We start from the raw sequence: 27,643 nt of genomic DNA on the forward strand, positions 1-27,643 counted from the left end.
ATTGTTACTGCGTTGCTACGCAACACACTTAAAATGCCCGCGCATTCGCATTGGGCAAACCATAAACAAGCTAAACTTCACTTGGTCATAAAATACCTTAGTAAATTTATATTTTTAAAACGGCGAACAAGATAAATGTTTTCTAATTTGACAAAATACAAGATCAGAAAATGGCTAATATTATTTCGGTAGTCATGAAATCTTTTACTGTCAAGATCTTTTAAAATAGTCTATGACTGTCATTTTAGACGTCGTTTTCCTTGCTACCTCTAATTGAAATATCTGCTATTTTAGTAGATTTTAAATTGTTAACTTCGTAATACAAATAAGTAATTGAATGTAATAAAAAATAACCTATATTTATATAAAATAAATACCAGTAATAATAATCGCATCGCTCGCCATCGATAGAGAATTCAGCTCCACACACTTGGAACCTAAGGGGACCGGACAATGCGGATCAGAGAAGATTCCTAGTATGTTCGTATACTTAGATTGTGGAATGAACTACCTGCCGGGGTTTTCTCGAGAGACTCCAGTATAGGGTTTTTCAAGAAACGTATATTAAGGTTTAAGGGCCAGCAACGACATGAAAGAGACACCTCTCGTGTTTTAGGCGTCCATTGGCTACTGTAACCGTTTACCATCAAATGAGCCACATACTTTTTGTCGTAGTAGTATAAAAAATATGCCCTTAAAAATAGCAGAGTTTAAAAAGAACTTATGTTTTCTAATATGTTTATAAATATGACTTTAATATAATTGGCGTTTTGATTTCAATAAAATGTAATTAGGTACGTTGTGCCGTTGCAGATTTTAGCGTTAGAAATTCAGCGCCGTGAAATTCATCGTTCTGTAAGCAGCACACACACATACTCTGTTTGGCAACCATTTACTGATTAGGGATCTCGTGTTAAACAAAAGGAACAAAATCAACTTCGGTACTAGAGTCGCTCAAATAGACTTAACTGAAATACGCAATTGAATCTATTAAAATATTTCAGATTTTTTTAATCCTCCGGCCGTCATAAAACTAATTATATACAATATTTTTTTTAAACATACTAAGTTTGATTCAATGTTTTAGAACTATGAATGTACGGAAGATTATTTTTACATCCCTAGGCATACAATTACGCTTCGGATATAAAATTGGTGGAAAAATAAATAAAAATTGATATCTTTTTTAATTCTTTTTTTAAAAAAATGTATCTTGTAGGAGTACATAATGTGTTAACATAAAGGTTTCAATATGCAGTAATAAATATCAACTATTACGAGGTAGGTATGTATTTTATTCATTATTTTATAAATTAGCATAGTATTTACAAAGAAATTGAATAAATACAAAAATATAACATCACATACGAATAATTTTGTATGAAAAGAGATAAAATGTCAAGACAAAAAAAGTTTAATTTATTATTTAGATTCCTACATATTATAAATTGTGGTAGAAATTATCTGCTTGTCATGGCAACACTGTTATTTTACGTCGCAGTATTTTGTAGACGATCATTCTTTGGTTTGTTGAGTTTGTCGCTTCCGTTTGACGGACTTGTGCGACGTAATCGGGTGTGTGCGAAAGTATGAAGTGAAATCGTACAAAAGTGTGTGAAATGTTTAGTGTTAGTTTAATTTAGTGTTGAGATTGCAAAATGAGTGCGAACGGATAGTTGTGTATTTTTTTGGTCCATAAACAGTAAGCGTTTGCTGTACACGTAACAATTTCGGATTAACTGTTTCAAAATGGCTGTGTTTTGAAGGACCCTTTGTCCGCTTTTGTGTACTTCTTTCAGCATGATAGTGGGATCGTACTGTCACAAGTTTAACTTCGAGAGGTGAGGAAGGTCCTTGATAAGATTTAATGGCTTTGGTGTAGCGACGTGAAGTGGAAAAGTACTGGTTCCCGCCGAAGTGCGGTATCGGTCGATTGCTTTCTACGCAAGCGATACGAAACGCTCACTTGCAACGTGTGAGTTTCTAATAACCTTTTTTGTTTCTTGAGTAAACTAATATTGTAGTCTGTGGCACGTACGTGGGTCGTCCATGACATATTCTGATATAATTTTAGCTTGGTGTTGATTTCCTGCCGTGTTCTCGACACTCGAGTCGAGGTAAACACATGACAGATTATTTTTAGTACGTGCTTACGTATATAGATTTCTTATAAGAATCTTATTTTTCTGTATCCAATAAAGATTCCTACCTAATTCTAATATCAATAACATGAATTAGTCAGTTGTACAGTTCGTAAGCTTATTTTATGTTTATAACCAAATTATTGGCTGTTTTATAAACAAGTATGAATGTTTTTATTTGTTACATTTGAAATAATATATTACTGAGTCTGTGCTTGTATTAATTTTGTTCATTATTTCATCTGCTTAATTGAGATAAAAGATGTATCTCTTTACGTCTCATGGTATCATCTATCTTCAAAACCAATTTCATTAGGATCTGTAAAATCATTTAGTTGTGGAAAGGTAACAAATAGACACATGTTCACATTTATGATATTCATATTGATATTAAAAAAAATATGGCCCAGATAACAATACTCTCTGGACAATTCACACAGCACTATCTAGTCCCAAGCTAGCCAGAGTCTGTGTTATGGATACTTGAAAAATGATAGATATATTTAGATATTTTTTGTACATAAATACATAGAAATGTTTGTAAAGTGTGAGGAGTTTAACTAGCAACCATCAGAAATAAAGCAGTATAGTTAACTGCTAGGCGACAGAGGCTGAAATAAATGAAGCATGTTCATAATTTATCAATTGTTATTTTAATTCACACAATCTATATCTTAGTGTTAAACATATGCAATATGTAAGTTTGCTATGTTGAGATCCATACTGATAAAATTTTGAGGTTGGTTAAGATATAGTTTCATTAATTAATTAATTAATTCATAATTTAAGAGCTACGCTCTTGTCTGTGGAGCTCTTGCCACTTTCCGTGATCTGCCATCATGCTCTTTAATTCTTGTATATAGTTAGTTAAGATATAGTTTATATAGTAGTAATGAATAGCATCAATTATGGAATCAATAAAACAATCAGTATAATATAACTTTATAACTAATGTACCTATGAGTTCTAATCATTATTTTATGAATATGAACTGAAATTTCTCATAAGCAATTAATGATTGTAGATCTGTGTACATTGGATTGTTCTATAATATTGCCCTGTTTGACTACCCTAATGAAAGAAACAAATTTGTTTGTACAAAAGTCCACCATTGATTTAGATACCAATGCTCATAAGAGGTATGAGCATCGGTGTATCATATCTGAGAACTAATGTTTAATGCATCTGTACCCTGAATTTAACTTCAATATCTCACCATTCCCTCCGGATACTTAAAGAAAACCTCATAGTTAGAAAGAGCGAAGAATAGACAATTTTCTATACTTTCCTCTTTGGTAATTTATGTTATTGGAAAACAAATTACTGTTACAAGTAAAGTAAACTTCATTTGAGATGAAAAGTTATATTGAAGAAGCCATGTAGCCTTTGTATACAGTCTACTTGCATAAATTTGCTGGCATATACATAGTAATGAAATATTTAGTTGCTAGTACAACATAATTTGAATATAATGTTTGTGTGATTAGCATATCATTTGAGATGACTGTTAAAATGAAATTAAAATAATTATTCTTTTTGCTTGTTGCTGCTCTTTTAAGTACTGAACAAGATTTTAGAGAGGTATACAGTTTCTTTTGTTCTTCTCATGATTAGTCTGCTTTAGAGTGGTAGAGATAAATAAAATTCAGAACAGAGAGAAGAAATTCAGTATTTACTATATTATTGTTATATTAATTAATTTATTTGAAAAAAGATTAATATATTTCTGCTAAGATTTCCTTTCAAACTCATTCTGTTCTATAAACACTTTTTATGTAAATAAAAAGATGTTATAACACAATCACGTTTTAAATTGTTGTATTCAAGTTATAAAGGTCGCGATGTCGAATCTGGCTGCGTTCGTGAAATGTCGCCGGCACCGTTATACTGCACGAAAACCGAAATGCGTACCTAACGGCAACGATAGCATTGTATTATTGCCCGTCAACAGTCTACATTCTACCATTGTTGCTGAAATTGTATGTTTTTTCGCTAAATACAGATCTCACTCAGACGAATTTAGATAGCAGGTATTTTGTTGTATTACGAAAAACTATAGCCAATTAAATTTTATGAATTCAGGTTGCTTGGTAACACGAGTTTGCAAATTAGTATTAGTCCACTCCTAGCGTTGTTAATTTGAACTGTGTTTGCACTACTCCCATAAAGTAATATATTTTAATGGACCTTCAGGTCCATTAAAATATATTACTTAAGTAAAATGAAATATGAAGATGACGCAAAATAATGACAAGTTACACAAAAAAACTACGGAAACGATAAAATTAGCGTGAAACAAACAAGAGTCAGTTTAGTCTTTATTGATTGTAAACAAAATCGTTAAATCTTCCAGATAACATGTAGTAAAAACAGCCAAGTACGGAAACTCTTTAAATATTTTTTTTTAATAAATTTTTATACGGATTAAATACTAGTAATAAGTAGTACTTACTAGTAATAAGTATGTATAAATTATTTTATTATATTTTTTGTAGTTCAGTTTTCCCTCTTTTTGTTGAAAAACCTTTCGTTTCAATCAACAGTAATTGTCTTCGTTCAATGTCAGTTGCATTTTCTTTCAAATGACTCTTTATTAAAAAATTTCGTTATCTAAGACTGACACACTTCAAATGTCAGTCGTCTTACTGCGACAAATTAAAAGCCAGAAAAGAAAAGTAGGGAGTTCTCTTTAGTGATGCACGGTATATTCGCGACACTGTCTAAAGAGGTCAACAACCAACAGTCTCTTTAGGCTGTAGGTGCCTATTTCATATTCAACTCGCACTGTGCGGAGTGGCATGGCATATTTATGTCAATTTGTGTTGCTTTATCTCTGTTTTTTATTATAGTACCTTGTTAATAATTCTTCGAAGTAAACAGCCGTATTAATTTGGGAATATTTGTACATATCTCTCAGGTACAATAAAAGTGATTATTTAAATGAGTATTTCAAAATCTTAATTAGATTTTTTTTAGCAGTTTTGTCAACATGCGTCCCATCCCATTCGTTCAACGTTAATAGGACCAAGAGGGGTAAACTATATCATGCCGATTTCAAGAAAGTATATAAAATTATATAAATACCCACTTAAAATGTTGAAGTGAGAGTTTCTTTGGTAGTCGGTCGGTCATTGGCGAGCTCTGTTTGGTATAAAAGAAGAAACTATTTATTGTCAGGTGGATAGTGAAACTTGCAGACATTCAGGCGCCTTTTTTAATAGTAGCTAATATATTTTTGGCCAGACCTCGTGATGCATTTACTTTACTTAATTTTTTAAAATAATTTTTATTGTTGGCTAGTTTGCCTTGCAACATTCAAAAAGCATTCCAGCCAAAACCTTGAGTCTTTTTTTTGTGAAATTAGTAGGTAACTAAAATTTGGCAGCATTCGTAGATTTCTTTCTGATACGGAATTGCACGCATTTAAATTTATTTCTTTATAATAACAAGTGCCAAATAATCGTGATTCTCAAAGTATTCTAATATTTTCCATGGAGAATTTCTGTTTTCTGTTTAGCTGATTTCTGATTATGATGATAATTTACCCTTAAATTCAACTCGAAACTTTTGGACCCTAGGAGAATTAATAAGCGATTGTTTTCTAAATGGGTTCACAGAAAATTCAATTTTCAATTCGGGTCGCGCCGGCATATAGGCAAATGAAGGAGATGCTCAGTTCGCTGATAATTTTTGCTAAAACCAATTTGATGCTACTTTGTTTTTCTTTTTTAAGTTGCTAGTGTATCATCGAGTTCAAAAGAAGCATATGTTACAATTGTTTAACGTTCGGAATAGGTTTTAAGAATGGAGAGGAATCCATTTGAAGCAGATTTTGAATGTAATCTTTAATTTCCGTCATATGTTGTTAACAATTATTTAATCCGTTTTAATCAACGTTGCTTATTTGAATCCACTAGATCAGAAGTTACGACTTATGCAGATGTTTTCCAACTTGAAGTCTCTATTTGGCCTACTTTCACTTGACCACATGAACATTTCTTTTGTGTAGATTTCTATGTACTCTTTAAATTGATAGCAGTTTAATTTCGCAGCTATTGTTGCAATTCTGCAATATATACACAATACAAGAAACAAGACTATTTTAAGTATTATATTCACTAATGATTTAATTTGAAATTATATAGTATTGTAGTCGTTTATTTTATTGTAAAGTAAATATATGTGTACAATACAATGCAATACTTTACACATTATTCTTTTCGTCAAACAAAAGAATAACACCATACATATGGACTACTGAAGTAGATTTCGAAACTATATTTACTCATGTTCTACGGCACATTGAATGTCAATTCTTTGCTCTATATTACGAAGCTAAACTACTACATTTCAATACTGAGTTCCTAGACACGATTAATGTCTAACAACTTACAAGGATAGATGGTATTTTATTATATAAAGTAGTTTCATAACAATAAATAGTTTTTGTAACATCAAGGCTAGTAGTTAGGTAATGACGCACTTAGTTTTTTGATTGAGGTACTCACGTCTTCCTATCACAGTTTGCATAAACCATAAATTTATGGTACGCCCAAAGTGTTACGCTCCTATGGTATGCCCAATAGTGGACCTATTGAACATACCATAGAAGTTTCCAATGTTGGAAGGCTTATAGTTCATTACAACATCCGATTTTGTTTATTTATTTTCATGACACTTATGCGCTTTGTTCCCCATTGGTTCTTACGACATCTTGATGATGGACAGGAATTGCGACACATGTATACTTACTCCGTCCCCACACATAATAAAAACAGAACAATACAAGCTATTTATTGCGAGTTGCGACATCGTTCCTCATTGAATTGGATTCGCTTGTTTGCCAAATTTGTTATGATCGTTACTGTAGTGGAAATGCAACGTACGAGCAAAATGCATATATTGTATGATGAATGTGAACCTGTTTATCCCTCCCCAAGGGCCCCACTATAATCGCTGATTTATTCATATTCATTTATTTAAAATAAAATACAAATAATTTTCATTCAGTTGATACTTTAGTTCTCTTTAGGCTACCCAAATACGGATAAGGTAACGACAGTGTGTATTTATTTGTGTGTCTATATATATATATATATATATATATTTATTACGTAGCTCTACAACTAATAGGGCACTGCCGCCGGCTTGGTATATTTCGCTTCCTGATAATGTTGTTTTCTGAATCTAGTTAAAAGAATTTTTAAAATAGGACAATAATATTTTTTCAGTCTATGCCCAGAAAATTAAATCTTTTCTGTTTATAATATTAGTAAAAAATATTCTTATTATATTAATGTCAATATGGGACGAACATTTAGAGTGAAGCCTACAGTTTGAATTATATAGAATCGACATCATCGCCCACATTGTACGTACTCTGTTTGTTCCGAAAGCCGCCCCTTTATCAGCCTGTATTATGTATAAACGAATGTTGAACGATAATAAAAAAATGTATATTGTAAACAACGATAAAGCTTTATATAATATTTAGGTATCACGCAGCTATCATAGAAATTACATCGTTCTGTCGAGCCCTTCATTCTTAAAGCCTTATCTTCTGAAAGCGATATCAATTTAATTATCCATGAAATTATAGTCTCCAGGGGCATGCAAAATTCACCAACTTACCGGCAAGGTCGGATATTTTTAATACTTTTTCTGACGCTTGTTAAAGTAATTACATAGAAAATGCCTTAGCAATCGAATTCTCATTTGCTAAGAGCCGCCATGTCTGTGGTCAAATTAGGTGTTGTTTTTAATCATCTATGATGGAATAGTGCTCCCGTTTTTGCTAAATGTATAGGTAGGCTGGCGAAACGATAATAGGAAATGATAGGATCAGCAGTTTAGCCAACCGTGACGAATTTACCAGGAATTGGGCTAAGGTTTGAGGTTGTTCTGATTATACATTGATAACAATGGGACAACTAGTACTATTACTTATAATCCCCTCTCCCAAAAAAGGCGCAAGGCGGCGCAAATTGACCAGTAAGATTTTTATACGAAATTAAAAAAAAACTACCAGGGTCAAGTAAAGCAAATAATCTTAGAATGTTATGACGTTCAACATTTACTAAGAAGTTCCGCTGCTTGTTTATATTGGAAGGCCAGAGCAACACGGAGCGATGCAAAACAATCTAGACTTACAATGTAACCCGATTCGCCTTGAGCCGACACAGAGTCGTGCCTCGGCCGAACGAGAAATCCGCTTATTACAATAAAATCTGAGACGGACACTTGTAAGGTTCCACTGAGTAACAGTAATGATACTTTTTGTAACATTTGTACGCAAATACAGGATCCAACCGTTCTGCATACTATAAGTAATGTTTGTATCTCTGTTTACTTCTTATAATTTTTTTTTATACTATGATGGTGGTAATTCAGTTACGGTTATTTTGATAATAATAATCTTTATTTGTCTCAATCATAAACTAATATAATTGTGGCCCATACAATAATAATGAAGGAGAAAGAAATAAAACTACTGTAGGAGATAAAACGGTCTATAACTCAGTGAGGGCAGTGAGTCCACTCTCTCTGCTATTCTGTTATAGCCTTTATCAGTAAAATAATACAATATGAGATCGACGACAACGATAGCACGACACGACACGACACGACATTTGATGGTAAACGATTACGGTAGCCAATTACCATAGGAATTATTTACAAAAATTACACAACTCATTTGATAACGTCATTTAGATGTTTTTACGGAAGATTTCTATGTACTTTAACCTATGTAGAGTAGACAGGAATGGTATAAGATTCATATAACTTAAAAAATCTTGCTGTTTGAAAAAAAAAAAACAATACAGTAAGCCACTACACACACATATTATCGAATAAGGGGAATAATTAGAGAAATGAGAAACTTTGTGATTGTAGAATTAAACCATTTGTAGTGTTTAGTCTAATGTTCATCTTGCTAGCTCTTGTTTCACTACAGTCTACATAAACAACACACACAATATTAATCTATGCCATTACCATAACGCAACTGAGAGACAAAACTATGGTAATCACCGTAGAGCCACTATAATAAACGAGCAATGAAAATCTGCTAACGCTAAGCGGAAGTGAAAATGTCTATGATATCCTATAATCCTATTGTGGTAGAACAATGAAACGGTCTGGCTCCAAAACCAGGCATTATATCGCTCCCATCGACTTTCTAAACCAAACGCGTGGGTGAACCGACCCAACATGTTATAGTGTGAATTACTTGAATGGAAGGGTGTACCCAGTGGTCAATGGACAACTACGATGCAGGTTATCATTTTGGATTATTTTATACTGTTACGAGATATCTTTAGCGTTTCTATGCAGGTTTTAATGATTCCTTAATCGTTATGGTTGGAGTTGTAAGTTTTGTGGTTACGGTGACTATAATAATATAGAGTTGTTTGCGATCGCAAAAAGCCATTTAATATATTTAAAAATAAAATTATGATAATTCAAATTTGGAACGTCAGGCACAGAACATTGATGTTATTTTATATACAATTTTGCACAACTTCTCGAACATTCCGTGGCGTCATTATTAAAATCTGTGTACAATATATTCTAAATATGTTATTTATTACAATTAAAACAAATTAAACATGGCAATATTCCTCCAGCAAACAAGAGTGATGGTTTTTAATATAGACTATCAACTTCAAACACTTTTTAGTTGCCAAGCAGCTTATGATATATGGCACTATGGCGTACAAGAGAAAAGCCTGATTCGTTCTAGGCTTTATACGAGCTTGGTACAATTGCCATAGTTCGTTTAAACATACCTAGTTTTGATTTTCATTCAGGTAGGTATTAAGATTTGTTATCGAGGCAGTAGGGCATTAGATGTGTACAATTCTAATCACTCCTATCAAACAGATAAGGGCAATAGGATTAAGATATAATTAATTTTTAATTCTTAACATAAAAGTTTTTCAAAATCGTGTTATTGTAAAACTTTATATTGTGCGTACAACGACGGCTTTGGCCGGGACAGAAGCTCCCGTGTCAACTGACCTTCGGACTGCCCGGGCACAGTACCCCGCCGCCCGCCATATAGAAGTCGAGTCAAAGTATTATTACTAGTCCTTTTTCTAACGAATTCATACGTACACGCGGTTATTTTTTATTATGTAATTCAATAAAAAAAAAAAACAAAATGTGATCTTATTGAAATAGTTTTATACCTTTTAAATAGACTGATTATATGCTTTCGTTGAATACTGAAATTCAAATTCAAATTCAAAATATTTTTATTCATGTAGGTCTATTACAGACTCTTATGATATGTCAAATCTACCGTCAGTTCGGAATGATATCGAGATGAGAAGAACTGACAAGAAACTCAGCTCGTATTATTTTCAAATAATAGTGGAACATGTTTATACATTACATTGAATCCTGGAACACCCAGATAAACCTGAAAAATTGATACATGAGCGAGATTATGCAAATTATATATAATTTTCTGTCATCCCTACTTGTCGTTGCATGAACAAACATTCTAACAATCAATATGTCAGACTGTTAAATTAACTGTATCTGGTCGCAATCTGAAATAGAGATAAGCGTGAAAATTATAATCTGACACATGAAAAACGTTAATTACAGTCTACACCAGTCATTACGTGTGCAAACATCGTATTAATGCGCGTTATGTTCAAAACGTGACAACTGAATGCGATGAGCGACATAAAGGCTAATAACGGGCATTGTGCACAAGAGGAATTGCCCAACGCATTACTTTCTCGCAGCGTTTAGTATACCTACACAACATGTCGTTAAGTACATTATACTATCATTCACAATTAAGTACTTTTATCTCTCGTTGAGTAACTGTAGATTAAGTACCAAAAATCTATACTAATATTCTAGAACTGAAAAGTTTGTTTGGTTTAATGTGCTTTTTTATTCTTAGGAACTACTGTTTTGCATGGAGAAACTCGTGTAGGTTTAGATAATTTATTCGTAAAGGAATGTTATAACAGATGATATACATACACAACACACACATAACTATATACCTAACATAATGCTACGACCGATAGGAGCAGAGTATCAATGAAAAACGTGATAAAAACGATGGAAATTTGTCCGTCTCTCTCATGTTTATGCCTTTTGTTCGGGTTGTACCGAAACTATAAAGATTCTGATGGTAAAACTGATAAATGATACTGATAGAAACTTGATTAAAACTGTATATTGAAACTTAAAATATAGCTGATTAACTGTGAAATGTAAAATTAAATGTTAATGTTGCAAAATGATGTACGATACTAGCTCGTACACCTTTATATAATTAAATTATTTTTAACCAAAAATATTGCCTTTATGGGAACAAAAACTATATCTATTTGTCCACAACAATCTTTGTCTTGCTCTGTATGGCCCAGATCTTCCAGTAATGAGACATTTATTACATAGCATTTATTACTGTGGTATGTTAATTTGTATTAAAATATAGTTGTTTTTACTAACTGTGCTCGCGGTTTTACCCGCAGAAATTCCTGTGTTATTCTGATTTATAAGACATATTATTGTAAACTATGATCAAAATCCTTTCAGTAGTTTTTGAAATACATAGTAACAAACAGCCATTCATGCATACTCACACAAAATTTTGCGTTTATAAAATCAATAAAATTCAGTATATATATATATATAATTTTTTTTTTAATTTAAATATTTATACATCTTTTTCAATTAATAAAGCGACTGTTGTTTTAACAGGGAATGCATGTCATGTACACGGAGCCGCCGGCGCAATATCGCAGAAGTCAGCCCGAGAGCACGCAGCCTGATTACCAGCCGGCCGTGTCGCCGGCGCGTCAACAACCAGCCAAGAAACGACGCGTGCTGAGTCCCACCGCGACACACACGCAACAACACGCACAAACAGACACCACCGGCTACAAGGTAAAACATCCTCTAATATAAGTTTATTTATATTTATATTAATACGTGAGGAAAAAACCAAAACATAGAATGAACTTGAACTGGTGGAAAACAACATTAACGTAGAATGTACTTACCTGAAATACGCACAAACTGTTCTTGTTTTTTTGATGATGTTTTTACTTTGTGATATAGTGGTAAACAATAATAGTGAAAATGGTTTTAAATTTTTATCAATTTAGCTATATGTAAATATTTACTTTCGCGTACGTTTAAACATATATATATACGACTGTACGTAAACGAGAATGATACTTATACATATCGTATAAGTATCATACGTATTAATTAATATATGTACGTACTTAGTTCTTGCAATCCGCAATTTAACATATTGTGGCATTTATATCGTAGTGCCGTGGAAAACTTTATTTAAAGAGTAGTTTCTTGCCAAGAAAGATAACTTCACCGATTTCTCTCACTACTTTCCACATTATTCCATTAGCACTTTAAAACGTATAAATTAATTATGCTTATGTCTATACGTAGGATAGTATTTAAATAACATTATTTACAATAAAGTTTCAGTCTTTATGTATTTAATTTGATACATTAAAGGAAATTTTATACAGAAAGTATATTTTGATATCATCGTCGTAATTTACAATATTCTAAGTTATTAAATTGGCATTCAAGACGCTGTTCTCATTTGAAGTAGTCCCTAGTAAAATTGAAATTTCATTTTATTTGTCATCCCACGTACAAAGTATTTACAGAATTCATAAGAAAAATATAATAAAATCGAAATATAAAAGCTAATTATGAGATAGCAATCCTTAACAAGGACTACATCTTAGTCTAAGTTACTTATATTACAAGTGGACTTACATGAACATGTTGTTACTGGATGGAAAAGGTTACTTGCAATACGTGTTAGATTTGCAATCATTTTACTGGTTTTTCTTTACACTTCGTATAATATTACTAGTAGGCTAGATTGCGCACATCGTCTAAATATATCGATATCATTGAAATGTCATTTGATTATCGCACGTTATCGATATTCGCCGGCGCCGCTCTTACTCGATATGATAGGAAATATCGATACAATTACGTCAATATGCGATATGATAACGATGTATCGCAGTCGGTTTTCCAGTTAATTCAGCGTGACGTTTAGGCGAACACCGCCTGATGAATATGTAATTGAGTGAACTCTGTCGCCTCGCATTGAGGTGCGGTGCTTTGGCAAACGAACAGTTCATTATTATGCAAATCGATATTTAGACGTTCCAATATTCGAATCAGGGCATAATGTCTTCTAGACGTGCCAAAGTATAGGTACTTAAAACTACGTCAATTAAATAAAAATCAACATTACATTAATAAAGCTGGTGTTTTTGATGGATGTTAATTGAATGGTGCACCCGCTGCGCTAACGGTTTACGCCGGCGGGGACCAGTGGAGTATGATAAGATGAGCATGTGATCAGGTCAGTTAGCCCATCGTGACAAATGTACCAAGAATTTATCACGATGGCTTCCACGAGGAACCGCATGGAGGTAAACCTGACGTGGTAAATTGCTAGCAATATGATCATCAGTTCACATTAGTAACAATCACCTTTACCCTCAAACAATGATTGTTAGAATTTTTATCTGTTTTCCTGTTTGGCCAATCCAAGAAATGGCTTAATCAATTTTGATGCGATATTGACTATAATATTGGTAAGCTTTACTTAAGTATTGTTTAATATATTATGATTGTTTTACAAACAAAAAAGTGAAGTTCTGTTATTCTATATACCATGGATACGAAGTCACGGGCTTTGCTAATATTTTTTTTTTGTTTGCAATATTAATATTGCTATGTTTATAGTCGAGGGTCTAATTAACCGGGTTCTGTTGAAATTGTGAAATTAATGTTTACCTCCTTAATTATACAGGTACATAGTCAAAGGGTTGGTTATCTTTTTTACGGTCATTGCCCGACGGTCCCATTTAATATAGGGTAAATAAATAGGTTGAAATTATATCAAATATCCAATTAAAAATAGGTTGTATGAAGTAAAATGTTATTGAACTTTACCCTGATATAAACAGTTTTCTGAACATAGTAAAATCTCAAAGGGTAAACTGAAATCCCGATAAAAGACTCATGAAACTTGATAAATTTTACTAAGATAATAAAGTAGCGCCTATAATATATGACTTAATTTATGGGTAGGTTAGGAGGTGGTTATGATCATGAGGGTATTTTCCAAGTATAAAATAAGTTTTGGTTATTGTGGTAGAATGGTAGTATTAAGCCGTAACTATGGACATCACCGTTTATATGGTAATGTTCACGGTGTTGTTTATGTCTATGGAAGACGGTTATCACTTTCCATGAGGCCCACAGTTTATTTGCCATTTGTATAAAAAAAATTCGTAAATCGAATAATTGCTGGTTAAAATACTGGTAACGTGTATTCGCAATGTGCAGCGCCACATCTGTCGCGAGTTCGCGAGATGGTCTCTTTACCGTTACCCAACATCTGGGGCACTTTTGAAAGTATCTCCCGCTACGACAATGCTTGTTGTGCAGCGCAACCGAAATTAGATTGCAGTCCTTTATTGTGCATTATCGGCTTTCGTTTCTGTTGCCGAATTATGTAGATTTATGTAAATCCTCATGTCTGATAGATAACGTCGGCGCACATTGGCTTGGAACTAATGCAAGTAAATACATATATTTGTTGTCAAAAGTACTAGCTTCTGCCCGCGATTACGTTCGTATAATCATGATTGACTGTGGAAAACAAGAGCATATGTCCTTGTCTATAGCAAATGCATTTATGACTAATTTCATGATATACTTCACAGGATCAAAATGCACAAATACAATATGAGAATGAATAAACAATAACCTATATATATTATATATCAAACAAAATTACAACTTATTTAGTTAAGAAGTACGGTAGGTAGTGGGTAGCCATCATATTTTAAGACTTGGTGAAATAAATACATTAACTAATTTAATATGGAATTTGTGTCTACCATTCTCTATTATGTCTGCAACATTGTAACAGCAATTTATTTCGTGTTAAAATATGGCGTGAATTAACGAGCTGCTTATTAATAATAGCTTTTGACGTTAGTGAAATCGCATTCTTTTGAGCGATCTATTTTTGCGATAACAGAATTTCTCAATATTTTCATTGTCGCCGGCCACGGGTTTTAAATGGAAAATAACTTAAGTTTACGCAAGTGGTAAAAGCACGTGGACGGTCGGTGTAAACCTTGGGATGGCTTGGCAACGTGACCCGAGTGTTAGCCGAGGGGAACCGACCAGCGACGGGAATATGACCTGCGTAGACCACTCTATTCATTGTGGTTCATTATGATTGAAGTATAAATAAACGTTGCTGCTAGGGTTGAGTTGTGGCTACGTTTATTGTTCAAATGGCATACAGTGTATTGAAGAGATATATTAATTTATAAGACTTAGGTATATGAGTATGAGTATATGTCTCTATAAATACTTTCTGAATAAATGCACACATCGAAGTGAGAGTCTTTGTTGCTGGATATATTTTCTCTGGCTCTGTAAGGGAGAATGAAAAGCTTTCATAATTACGTCAGTTTCATCTGAGTATCTTGTTATGAAGATAATACATAGGTATATATTTCTTTGCTTTGACCAACAAATATATTACATAATTTTAAAGTAAAATATACAAACTAAAAAGACCGACTTATCTCAAAGGGGTTTATCTCTTCCATTCAACCATGAAGTATCTTATCTGCAAGGAATTTATATATGTTTGTCTTTGAATTTTGTTCTTTGTAGTTTATTTCTGAAATCTTGAAATTATATTTCGTTCTATTTCTCATGGAAATAATAGTTATATAATATTAGTTAGTTTCATATCTTCGTAAATAATTTGCTACATGCACATAGTTTACTGTGAGATTTCTATGTTAAATGTCGATAAAACATTCAACTTGTTCAATAACAGTCAAATTGATTGGATTTATCATTGGACTCTGACTTGTATTATTGTTTAAAACCTTATATAATGTTACATTGTTATATCCAGTCCCGAATTTCTTATATGCGTGGCGAAAAATTTGTGAAAACAATTTAATCAGTCTCGCAGTCTGGTTACTAAATTTGTACTTTAATGCCAGACGTTTAAGTGCGATTATGGAAATACAATCAATGTGGCATGACGCAATAGTATTTGTTTACGTGGACTGAAGTGGCTACGTGCATTTTGCGAGCAACTGGCACGACGTTGCCAATTCGTGTTTACGCCAAATTTGGCTCCGTGATGGTTACCGGGAACCTACTTTTTATTACTAACTACCTAGTGTTGCCATTACCGAATATATTCCGTTTCACTGTGATGACAACTTGATGGATAGCCGAAAACAGTTTTTACATAACAGGTTATGCGAGAGGTATAGAATTGTGGAAACTTGATTTGAAAGTTTTTGGGACGCCCATAAACAAATTATTTGAACACTAAATACTTTCTCATATTAACTTTGTTCTTAATACATTTTATTTGCACCTTTGCAAAGCAATTCAATTCAGTTATACCGCTATATATTTTTATCTCTACTTAACATATAATTAAAAGATATTGAACTCATTTCGTTCTTTCCATTTCTGCACGTAGTTATATGTTGTTTGTTAAGTTGATCTCCAGTTGAGCGGCGTTGCCGTTCTGTGAAATTTTTCTTATTGTGTCGATTTTGCGGATCGTTGCATCAAAAAAGTGCTCTCGCGCAGAGTTGCGCATCAGATTTCAATTACACTGGAAAAACTACGAAGGACGACTTGCTCCCGGATGTCGTGAATGGTTGCGATAATTGTATCTAGGTACCTACAGTTCGCATCTTGTTTCCTGTTCGTGATCATTGGAAAAATTCAAGGTGTTCCTTGTCTTGGTAGTTTAGATTTAAAACAAGTGCTTATATTGGCGTCACGCCTTGGCATGCTGTTCATTAACAATGTATAAAGATACTGATAAATTATTTTACCACGCTAAAAAAGAAAGTTTTTCCTACAATTGTCACAATTTACAATAATATTCGTGTAGATTATATAATTTGAATTTTGTTCACATAAAATATACTGGTCTCTATACAAGTTATATATCCGTTTGTAAAATTGTTTACGGCAACTGACCTGTTTGTTCGTGATTTCGCACATTTCGAACATTTTAGATGAGATGTGAACAATATAGACTTTATTCTTGAATAATTTTAACACATTATAGTGCTTGAATAAAATCGTTACTGCGCAGCAGTAACGCAATACTAAATAATATTAGAATATTTTTTTAGTATACTATATTTGAGTTTATTTGATATTCACTTATAGCAGAGATAAAGGTTTTGGGTGTAGATGTATTGTGCATGTAGAGTCATTAGCGCAACGTTTAACTAAAAATAGTGTCACTGTCAATGGCTTGTCAAGTCGACTTAATTGTGGAATTAATATGCCCATAAACTGTAAAAATAAGCTATTTTTTTGCTTTATCACGTATAGTTGTTACCTCGAGTCTACAATATGCCTTGACATCGTTTTTTGAGCGTAGGACGGTTCTGCGTGCGTTCCATTTTTTCCCAGTGCACTATTTGCAACGGAGATTTCGTGATGTGATGTGATGGGCGAATTGGCACCGGCAGACCATACAGGTCAGTAACCTGTAGCCCCTCCTCCCTGCGTCCCGCGTGTTACGTAACCTAACCGCGCTGTTGCCACTCTCACCGCGACATTGCCAAAGTTGATCTCGGCCATGATTATTTTCGCCTTGTGATCTCGCCCGATCACTGCCCGACATCTTGCTCCAAACAGTTTACCCAACTGGTTAACCAACATGTCTGTTTGCGAAAGGAAGTTAAAAACGTACGGTATTGAGGAATCGTTTGATAATAGCCACTTCTAATATCGTTCTGTTCGCTATCGACAGGGAATTCACCCTTACACCCCAGAACTGAAATGTTGATATGCAGAGCGATTTTCCATAGCGACGTTTCTTCAGAGACTGCGGTATTGGGGTTTTCAAGAAGGCCATGGTTTCAACTTTTCATAAGGGTTGGCAACGGCATACGTGATGCACCTGGCGTTTTAGACCGTAGTATACAGTAACTGTTAACCATCAGACGTTCCGTATGTCTCGTCTCAGTCGCCAAAGATAAACTCCATATTTGTTTCATCGAGACCAAAAAGTTATTCAGTTCAGTTCACTCTATTTCATGGCGATTAGTCAGTGTCACAAACTTTCACCTCCATGCACTATAGGATATTGTATCTCCGGGTCAGAACGTTAAACTTTCACGGTTGTTACCGATATGGCTTTTGTACTTGTGTGTGACCCCAACAGAATGAGAAACATTAATTTTTCTTAGCGTACATGTACTATAAATAGTTTTGTTCTAAATTATACTATAGCTATCATTAAACTGTTCGAGATGTTCAATATCTTTAATATACTATATTAAATATATATATATATATATTGAAATACAAAGTTGTAGTAAAAAAATTAATTATGTCGAATTTCTCATTTGGCGTCGGCTATAAGAAAGCCTAGTTTCGCTCGAACACTATGCTTAATAAATTAAGTTACTTCCTCAATTGGCCTTGATTTGTTATTACTTATAAAATACAACTTTCGATTTATGTAGTGAAATACTTACGTCAGTTAAACCCCAATGTTTGCCGCGTTGTATAGTTGTAACTCTTCTTAAATATATTCTATCTATTTATAATGAAATATTAAATGGTAATCTTGTGGTACAATGTACTGACAATCCGTATACGACTACTTTTTACTGTGTTACCAGCTGTTAGTCATGGCTGTCAGTGCTTAATATTATTTAATAATCTGTTTGTAGAATATTTAAACATGAAAATAAAAGTTGATAAATAATGATTGGCCATCCGAAAGCGTGCTACCTCCTGGCGCATGAAACATTTTGAATTAATTAATATTTATGACATGAAGTAGCATAAGAATACTGAATAACAACATGCAGTAATGAACCGTACCTACCTGACTCACGTGACCAACGCTTAAAAACATCGTAATAAAATTTATAACAATACATAGTAGCTATTATTATAATGATAAATTACTATCGTAGGTCAGCTACTAATTTGAGAAAACATTGAATAAGTATGAAATGTCACCTTTCGTTTATCTAGTAAAATTGTACATATATATAATATGTACAATTTTACAATATTTTATGTATTACTAGCGACACGTACCGGCTTCGCTCGGATGCATTACAAATCTTTGAATTTCTCGGTTTGTTCTATACTATAACGTGCATGTATTATACATATAAACCTACCTCTTGAACCACTCTATCTCTTGAATCACTATCTATTGCTGAAAACTGCATTAAAATCCGTTGCTTAATTTTAAAGATATAAGCCAACAGACAGCGGTGACTTTGTTTTATACTATGTAAAGATAATGGAGTAGTAGCAACCGCTTGCGCTAACGCTATACTCTGACGGGGTACCTGTGGAAGTTGATAAGATGAGCACGATGACAGGTCATTTAGTACTTGAAGAATTCACCGCGAATTAACTGCGATAGTTTCCAAAAGAGACAGTACAGAGATACACCTGATATGGTATATTGCTAGCAATGTGATAATTAGTAACTACCCCTTTCTCCTTATGTACTTGTATTACTGAATATTTATTTGCCAGTAAAACACTTACATTAGTGATATTCAAGTCGCTAGATATACAAGTATTGTTTAATTCAAAGAAAACCTTTAGACACGGTGATACGTTAGGTTCTCGGCTGACGTAAATAAAATGCTTACCGGAATGAATTGGTACAAAGTAATACCACGGCAACATTTAAATTTCTCGATCAACTAAACGAGTGAATGGCAACCCTGTGCTCAAGGCGCGACTTGCCCGGCTCCGTTTCCATTGATGTCAATCGATACATTCACGACTTGATCTAAAGTATGTCGGCAGCTCGCGAGTGGACCAGCTATCGGGTGATATGACGACCTGTGCTACATGACCACATACACGATAATCTTATATATAAAATTCTCGTGTCTCAATGTTAGTTAACGTACTCCTCTGAAACGGCTTGATAGATTTTTATGAAATTTTATATGCATATTCAGTGTCTATATCTATACGGCTTCATTGTTACCAGTGCGGTATAAAAAACACGCAGAGGACTTTCTACAAAGTCTACCTCGGACAATTTTTTTTCTGCTTTGTGCCTTTAATGAGCTGTTGCCACAACTTGGAGATGAAGAGGAATGATGACATGTATTCTTACTTCGTCAATACACGGAAATATTTATTTCATCATTAGTCGTTACACCGTTATTATTTCAACTGAGATGTATTGAAAACTTTTGTCAAGTAAACACGCAAGTAATTTTGTCTTAATTTATATGGAAAATATTTATCTTGCATTTAAATTTACCTGAATTTATATGTGGATATTATAAAGACTTTGTATGTGTCATTGTTTTCCTTATATACATACATGTATTATATACACTTCATAACAATATAAATAACATATATCCTTTAATTTATTGTTTATATAACTTGACTTATTATTGACAGCTTTGATGGTCTAGCCGTTTAGCACACCCTTTTATTTCCGACTAGCTGTTCCCTCGACTTCGTCCGCATCGAATTTAATTTAATTTTTCTATAATAAAAGAATTTCTCTAAAATAAAACTAGTAATAAAAGTAGCAGTAGGAGTAATTTATACTCCTTATTACATCAGCTACCTGCCAAAAGAGTCCCGTCAAAATCGGTCCAGCCATTTCAGAGATTAGCTGGAACAAACGGACCGACAGACAGAAAGACAAAAATTGAAAAAAAATATTATTTTGCTGTAGGTATGTACCGTATTCATATGCATGTAGTAAAAAACGATTATTTCAATATTACAAACAGACACTCCAATTTTATTTATATGTATAGAGTATAGATGATCAATACCTCGCTCGGTCCAAACATTTGTATTCATAGGTAGTTATTTTTGTATGTTTTCTATGTATATTATGTACGTATTTAAATATTTGTATCAATTAAAAAATTAAGTTTAAAGTTCACAATGTTTATTTATATTGTGAATTTACTTTTTAGGATAATAGCGCATTTACGTCATAACATCATGCTTAACTGGTTCCTTATAGAATAATTTTTAAATGAAATATGTTTTCTTTTAGTACAGTGGTGCTGGCGATTACTAACTTATTTAGTAAATAGAACTCTATAATTTTAGGCCGTGACATAGGCATCGTATATATTCGTAGACGTCATCAAACGACGATAATCGCGTTATAAAAGTAATTAAAGCCTATGTTATTTCTACTCTTTTTAATAAATTAATTAACAACAATAGATTGCTTATTTACTATTAATAAGAAAGAAATTGAGATTATTTTACTTTTGACCTCTTTGGCTGAGCAAATTTTAGTAATTGTTTTTTTTCTTAAGATTTCTCAAGATTATATGTTGGTCAATATTTTATCTTAAAATTTCATTCTAATTATTCCATTTATTTGTATGTGAAGCCTCTTAACGTTGAATCAGTTAGTTATCTTATAGTCACGATTTTACGATTTTATTATGCGAGTATATGTAAAGATAAAGATAATAAATAAGATATAAAGATAACCTTGTATGACTCCAATTCGAACCACTAAACTATAAGATTTGAAACTTTACATAAGTTATATTGAATTGAATTAAAAAATAAACACGTGCTGGTCAACGGTCAAATTTTGCATAACGAACAGCGACTTTACGTAATTACGATTCTTTATCTCACTATATCAGTTTCATTAGAATATTAATTTTTCACACAATATATTGTACTCTAGATACATTTTACGTAAATAACTGATAACAATTGGTGTTCATATAGGTTTACATGTGTAGATAATTTGAATTGCTAATTTGCTTACGGCCAACAAAACAAAAGATTATAAAAACTTTCTACTCTTTATAATTGACGTACGTTCAAAAATATTATACCTATTTGTTTAGTACCTAGTTACATTATTAATATATATTATCCAAGGCTTTTTTTTTTTATTAAGGATTTTGGGCTATTGTCAGATGCTAGGGCCTCTAGCACTGCGACCTGCATAGTCTATTTGTTCTTGCCCCTTTACAAAGTTCGCTACTTAGACCCGCCAGGCATGAGAATTAAAGGATATGCCTAGGAGCGTTGGTTTTTGTCTCCTCAGTATAGATTGTATACTTTCCAAAGAAGATATTTCGTTGTGTTGTTTGTACGTGTGTTGTGGTGTTTCCTCTTTAGCTTGGCAAAATCTGTAGATTTTTGTTAAGCACAGGTCCAGGCTTAAGATTTTTTCTATCAATTTATACACCCAGTGAGGGTGTATAAATTTAACACACAAAGTTTAGGTTATTTGTCAACTAGATTTCATCTCACGATATTTTTATCCAAGTCGGGATACTAAACTAAAAGTCTATATATATATATGTATATCTAATCTAATTTAGTATTAGAAATCGCGTTACAACAAAAGCTTTACTCATATCCAGCCAAAGGCCAGCGGACAGAAAACTCGTAGGCGTCACTCTTAGAGAAGGATAAGTCAGGTCTTAGGGGATAGTACATTTGCTGATGTGAATAAGCGAACGGTGAAATTGAATTGTACCTCGAAAGATAAAATTCTAGCCTAAGAATGTACTAAAATAGAAAATATGGGATCATAGTTTAGGTGGCAGGACCATCAGTGACAGTGGTGAGGTAAAACTGAACTTTAATTCCTATGGAGAAGCTGGCAATGACGATGGTGAAGACATCTATCTGACCTGTAATTATATCTAAATATTTCATTTCTTACACACTAAATTAGTTGTATTATTAATTTTTGGTACATATCAAATTACTAAAAAAGTTTCTCAAAATATTTATTAATAGTATACACAAAACTTTTCTCTAGACTCATGTCTATAAATTGTGAAACTGATGTAAAATTCTTAGTTTAATGTCGACGCGACGAGCTAAGTTTTGCTTTAAATTTTTTCCTCCATTTTCGTGACGGGTCGGTGTCAGTAACCGAAAACAACAGTCAGTCCCACGTTTTAGAGACAGAATGTAAAGAAACTCGGCGGGTAACTCAATAGTTTTTATCGCTGCGGACGACGCCAATAACCTCGGCGTCCGTCGCCCACAGTCGTTGCTCGTGGCACTCAGCACGATTCGGTCTTGTACCATGTTGTTGCTATGCGCTCCAATGTTTGGAAAATACAATGATAATGTAAAGATAACCCAAGACAATTCACGCAGTGTCATCTAATTCCAAAATAAGCAGAGATTGTACTGTGGGTAGTAATCCATAGATAGAAATACTTTTTTTTTCTTGGCCGCAACTGGTTTTACAGCTTTACCGGACGTTAAGGGGCGTGTGCAGATGGCACTCCAAACCCGCGGAAGGACTTATGGAGCGGCTGAAGGCCAGCTCCTGCCTGACGGATACGACTTTAGTCTGAGGGCACCACTAGGGGTTCGAACCTCGGCTCAGGCCGTCGTAATTTCGATCCCTGTTTGAATTGGATGGGGGAAAAAAATTTAATGCTGGGAATCGAACCTGGGGGTCTCTGTGTGGTAAGTTGGTACACAGGTACACTCGTGACTAGGCCATTCTACCATTACATAGAAATACTAAAGTACAGGGGCGAAGGAAATTGTCAGTAATGTGAAGTAATTACTCCATGCTAGCAAAGTACCAAGCGGTCCCCGTAGAAACTATTGTGAGAAATTCCTGGTGAATTTACCACGATGGACTAACTGATCTAACCTCATGTTCATCTTGTTATCCTACACTGGTGCCCCGCCAGCCTGAACCGTCAGCACAGATGGTTGCACCATCCTATTGTCATCCATTAAAAACATAAATACATCAAACAATCATACACATGAATACAAAATGTTAGCACCATGTGAGGAAATGAACCTGCGAATGAAGTAAAGCGGTGTGCTAACCCCTAGACCACCGAGACAGTCGTAAGAACTATCGATACGGGACTATATGGGTATATAGTATACAAGATGCTCCACGACTTAACCCAGTTATACATTGATAACCCCATTGCTAGCAATGCACCATGTCAGGTCGACCTCCACGCGGTACCCCCTGGAAACCATCGTGTTAAATTCCTGGTGAATTTGTCACGATGGGCTAACTGACCTGACCTCATGTTCATCTTATCATCCTCCACTGGTGCCCCGCCAGCGTAAACCGTTAGCGTAGGCGGGTGCACCATTCCATTATCATCCACAAAAAAAAAAAACCCAGTTATACATACGTTGTCAACTACAATCTTCACGTCTCGAGTTAGGCTATACAATACTATACATGTCAATCATAGTCCTTCTAATCTTTCTTTTAATTAATGTTTTAATTAATCTTCTAATGATTTTCTGTCTTTCTAGTACTTCATAGAATGTATCTACATAGCGTCCAAAATGTCTTTGTATTGTTTTTCTATATGTACGTGTCATTATAAGCAAAGGCAATAACTAGCCTTTCCTACTAATCGAAGTAGTACTTAATTTATATAGTCATATATATTTCTTAGAAAAATATAGACGTAATAATAATCATTCAACTACCATAATAATATTGCAAATGATAATGTTATGGAAATTTTTTACACCTATGTAGTTGATTTTGTAAGACAACAGTCATCATGTGACCGATGACGCCCCGAATTTTATCAATGCAATGATATACGTTATCTCTATTAGTGTACTTTTTATATAATTGCAATGGTAACAAGTTGGCCGTCACCTATATGTATGAACAATATCACGTTATCATATGTTAATCTGACTTTTCTTGCTGATTTTATTCGTCGAAGATATTAATATAAACATCCACTTTTCCTATTAAAGGTTACAGAGATAAAAGTAGTTGCCACCTTAGGGTTTTACTTATAGAGCTTACTCAGAAAACTGTTATCATGTGATACCCGTAGTGCCACTTTTGCATTGTACTTCCAGAGGACTAAAATGTCGACCTCAGTGCCCTCTAAATTCTTTCCTGCTCCTCTTGAAACTGCTTTGTGGCTGGTTCATACCATGAGTGAGACAGAGGTATCCATGCTTACGAGATTGTACAAAGTCTACTTCCCTTTCATTCTACACAAATTTAATTAGATGTTGGAAAGGAAAATTCCGTTTGTATGTTAATTATAACGACAGAATTGGAAGCCTATAATATTCGTTGTTTGTGACTTTTTAGTAGAGATTGTTGTCTCTTCGACTTACTCTCAAAGTTTCAGACAACGAAAATTATAATATAAATGCGAGTAATAATATTGTTTTTTATGCGTCCTAGTTTAATATATTAGCCATTTAAAGTAATGTTATTATAGTATAAATTTGTCTATTTAGTAGCAGATAACATTTATATAAATTAATAGCTTAAAACATCAGGCAGAGTTGGCCTGCAATCACATTATATTTAATGAAACTGGTTTCTATCCGCGACTCTGTTCACGAAACGAATATTTACCGGGATAAAAGTAAGCTGTGCGTTATCAATTTATCATCCCAAACCTAAATTCAATTAGGTGTGTCTAATTTCATGAAGATTTTTAAGATGCAGTTACGACGTGAAAACGTAAAAGACAGAGAAACATATTTTCGCATTTATTTAAAAGGATATAAAAATATATATATTTTAAAATTAATCATTTATACCCACGTCACAAGGTCGACATCTTAAATTGCAAATTAATTCTCATTCGTTTGGTATGATCCCATTAAAATATGACCTAGGCAGGACATTGCCAATCAAGCTGAACCAACATTAAACAACTGGTAACTATGTAAATAAAAAACGAAAAATACCAAAAACAAGGCCGTAAATCAAGTAGTTCAAGGTGCTGAAAGCAGAGAAATCGGACTTCAGTTATTTTCCCGTCAATAAGTACTGTAGCGGACTGGTTTGGTTTTTTATGAATGATGTATTTTCATGTTATTAAAATGATATGTTAGTGGAAATGATAAACTAACTGAGGGCCCCTGATGATAGGTCACTTCGGTCGTTTATATACAATTAACACAATGGATATCACGTCATTATATTACGCCTGTTGTACCTCTTATGCGTTGTCATTTTAGAGAACTAAGATGCCTCCGTATCCTGTAATTTTACTGCCAAATCTCACCCTACAGCTGAAACAGCTAAAAACAAAGCTGTGGGACAGATCTCTCTATATAAAGTCTACTTCAGCCTTTTGAATTGTACACATATATACGAGGAAATAAAGGCAAATGGATCTACTCTTTATTTATTTCGTTTTGGCAGAATATCCAGATTTTAATTGTCAATCAATAATGACTTCTTAGTCATATAACATTAAGGTTTCACATTTTTTAGATTTCAGTGTTTTCGCTGTTTTTCGCCAATTCTTATAAAGTTATTTTTGATCAATCCATTACAAACAGTTACTTAGATACAAAAATGTACCTATAATATTATATTAGTTAAAAAAAAACTTTTTTTCTTTACATACAATGTATATGTAAACATTTTATCCTTGTATTGTTTGTGTACGTTTTAGACATATTCAGATCCAGCAGATAATCATCAATATTGATTACAATCCAATCCATTTTGTTTTATTCTTTTGTAACTGTTATCAAGACTAAACCTAATAAATTGATAACAGTATCAGTTCGGTCTTTTATTGACCATGAAATATGCAATCAATACTTCGATAGTGTATTCAAGAGTGTAAAAAAACGGGAAATGAAGGAATTCACTAATTTCATTCGATATTTAATTTTTAGCGTAGACCTGGTTTGCTCATGAGTTCAATAAGTAAAAATTCTGGTCACGTATTTTGTCACAGTTCGGTCACAGCTTCTGACAATCAATTTGTTATTACGTTTGCTGAATGGGTATTGAATGATTATTTAAAAAGTGTTTATGCAAAACTTGAATCATTAATCATAGATCAATGGAAATACGTAATTACTTTGTGATACAAAAGATATACAAATTTGTTTTACATGTTGTTTTTCTGTTTCCAAATAGATAGAAGTATCTTTAGAAACATAAATTTAAACTGTTTGTACCTACACTGTTTACTGTATCTTTACATAGGATAAAACAAAGTCGTCGCCGCTGTCTGTTCCTTATATCTTTTAAATTAAGCAACGGATTTTAATGCAGTTTTCAGCAATAGATAGAGATACAATAGGAAGGTTTATATGTATAATACAACCGTGTTAGAGCATAGTATAAGCAGATATATTCAAAGCGAGGGGTTATCGGAATGTGGAACGTAAGCTTGTATGCAATTCCAAGATAAAAAGTATTGGAATATGTTATGTATCACCCTGCTTTATTTCCGATAGTCAATCAATTCCTCGCATATTACTCTTTTACTCACTTTTGTATACATGAGTATGATTGTATGTATTGTTCTGGGTGTTTTTTTTATGGATGATAATGGAATGGTGCACTCGCCTGCGCTAACGGTCTTCACTGGCGGGGCACCAGTGAAGGATGATAAGATGAGTATCAGGTCAGGTCAGTAAGC

At 33.5% G+C, this 27,643-nt stretch overlaps 1 protein-coding gene across 4 annotated transcripts in view; it reads left to right on the forward strand.

The window, feature by feature from the left end:
• The first annotated feature begins 1,518 nt into the window (after positions 1-1,518).
• The window catches only part of LOC131853984 (homeodomain-interacting protein kinase 2), a 113,538-nt gene continuing 87,413 nt past the window's right edge, over positions 1,519-27,643 (forward strand). For 3 of the 4 annotated variants that reach the window (XM_059205097.1, XM_059205101.1, XM_059205100.1), the window contains exons 1-2: positions 1,519-1,841; positions 11,877-12,062. In XM_059205097.1, the coding sequence (XP_059061080.1) occupies positions 11,880-12,062 (183 nt within the window). In that variant the 5' untranslated portion in view covers positions 1,519-1,841; positions 11,877-11,879. Of the gene's footprint in view, positions 1,976-11,876; positions 12,063-27,643 lie in introns of all 4 variants that reach the window. The other variant, XM_059205099.1, reaches the window with a different exon arrangement.

The sequence above is a fragment of the Achroia grisella genome, unplaced genomic scaffold, assembly GCF_030625045.1.
Source record: "Achroia grisella isolate CSIRO2021 unplaced genomic scaffold, CSIRO_AGI_Agris_v1 utg918, whole genome shotgun sequence".
Lineage (NCBI taxonomy): Eukaryota > Metazoa > Arthropoda > Insecta > Lepidoptera > Pyralidae > Achroia > Achroia grisella.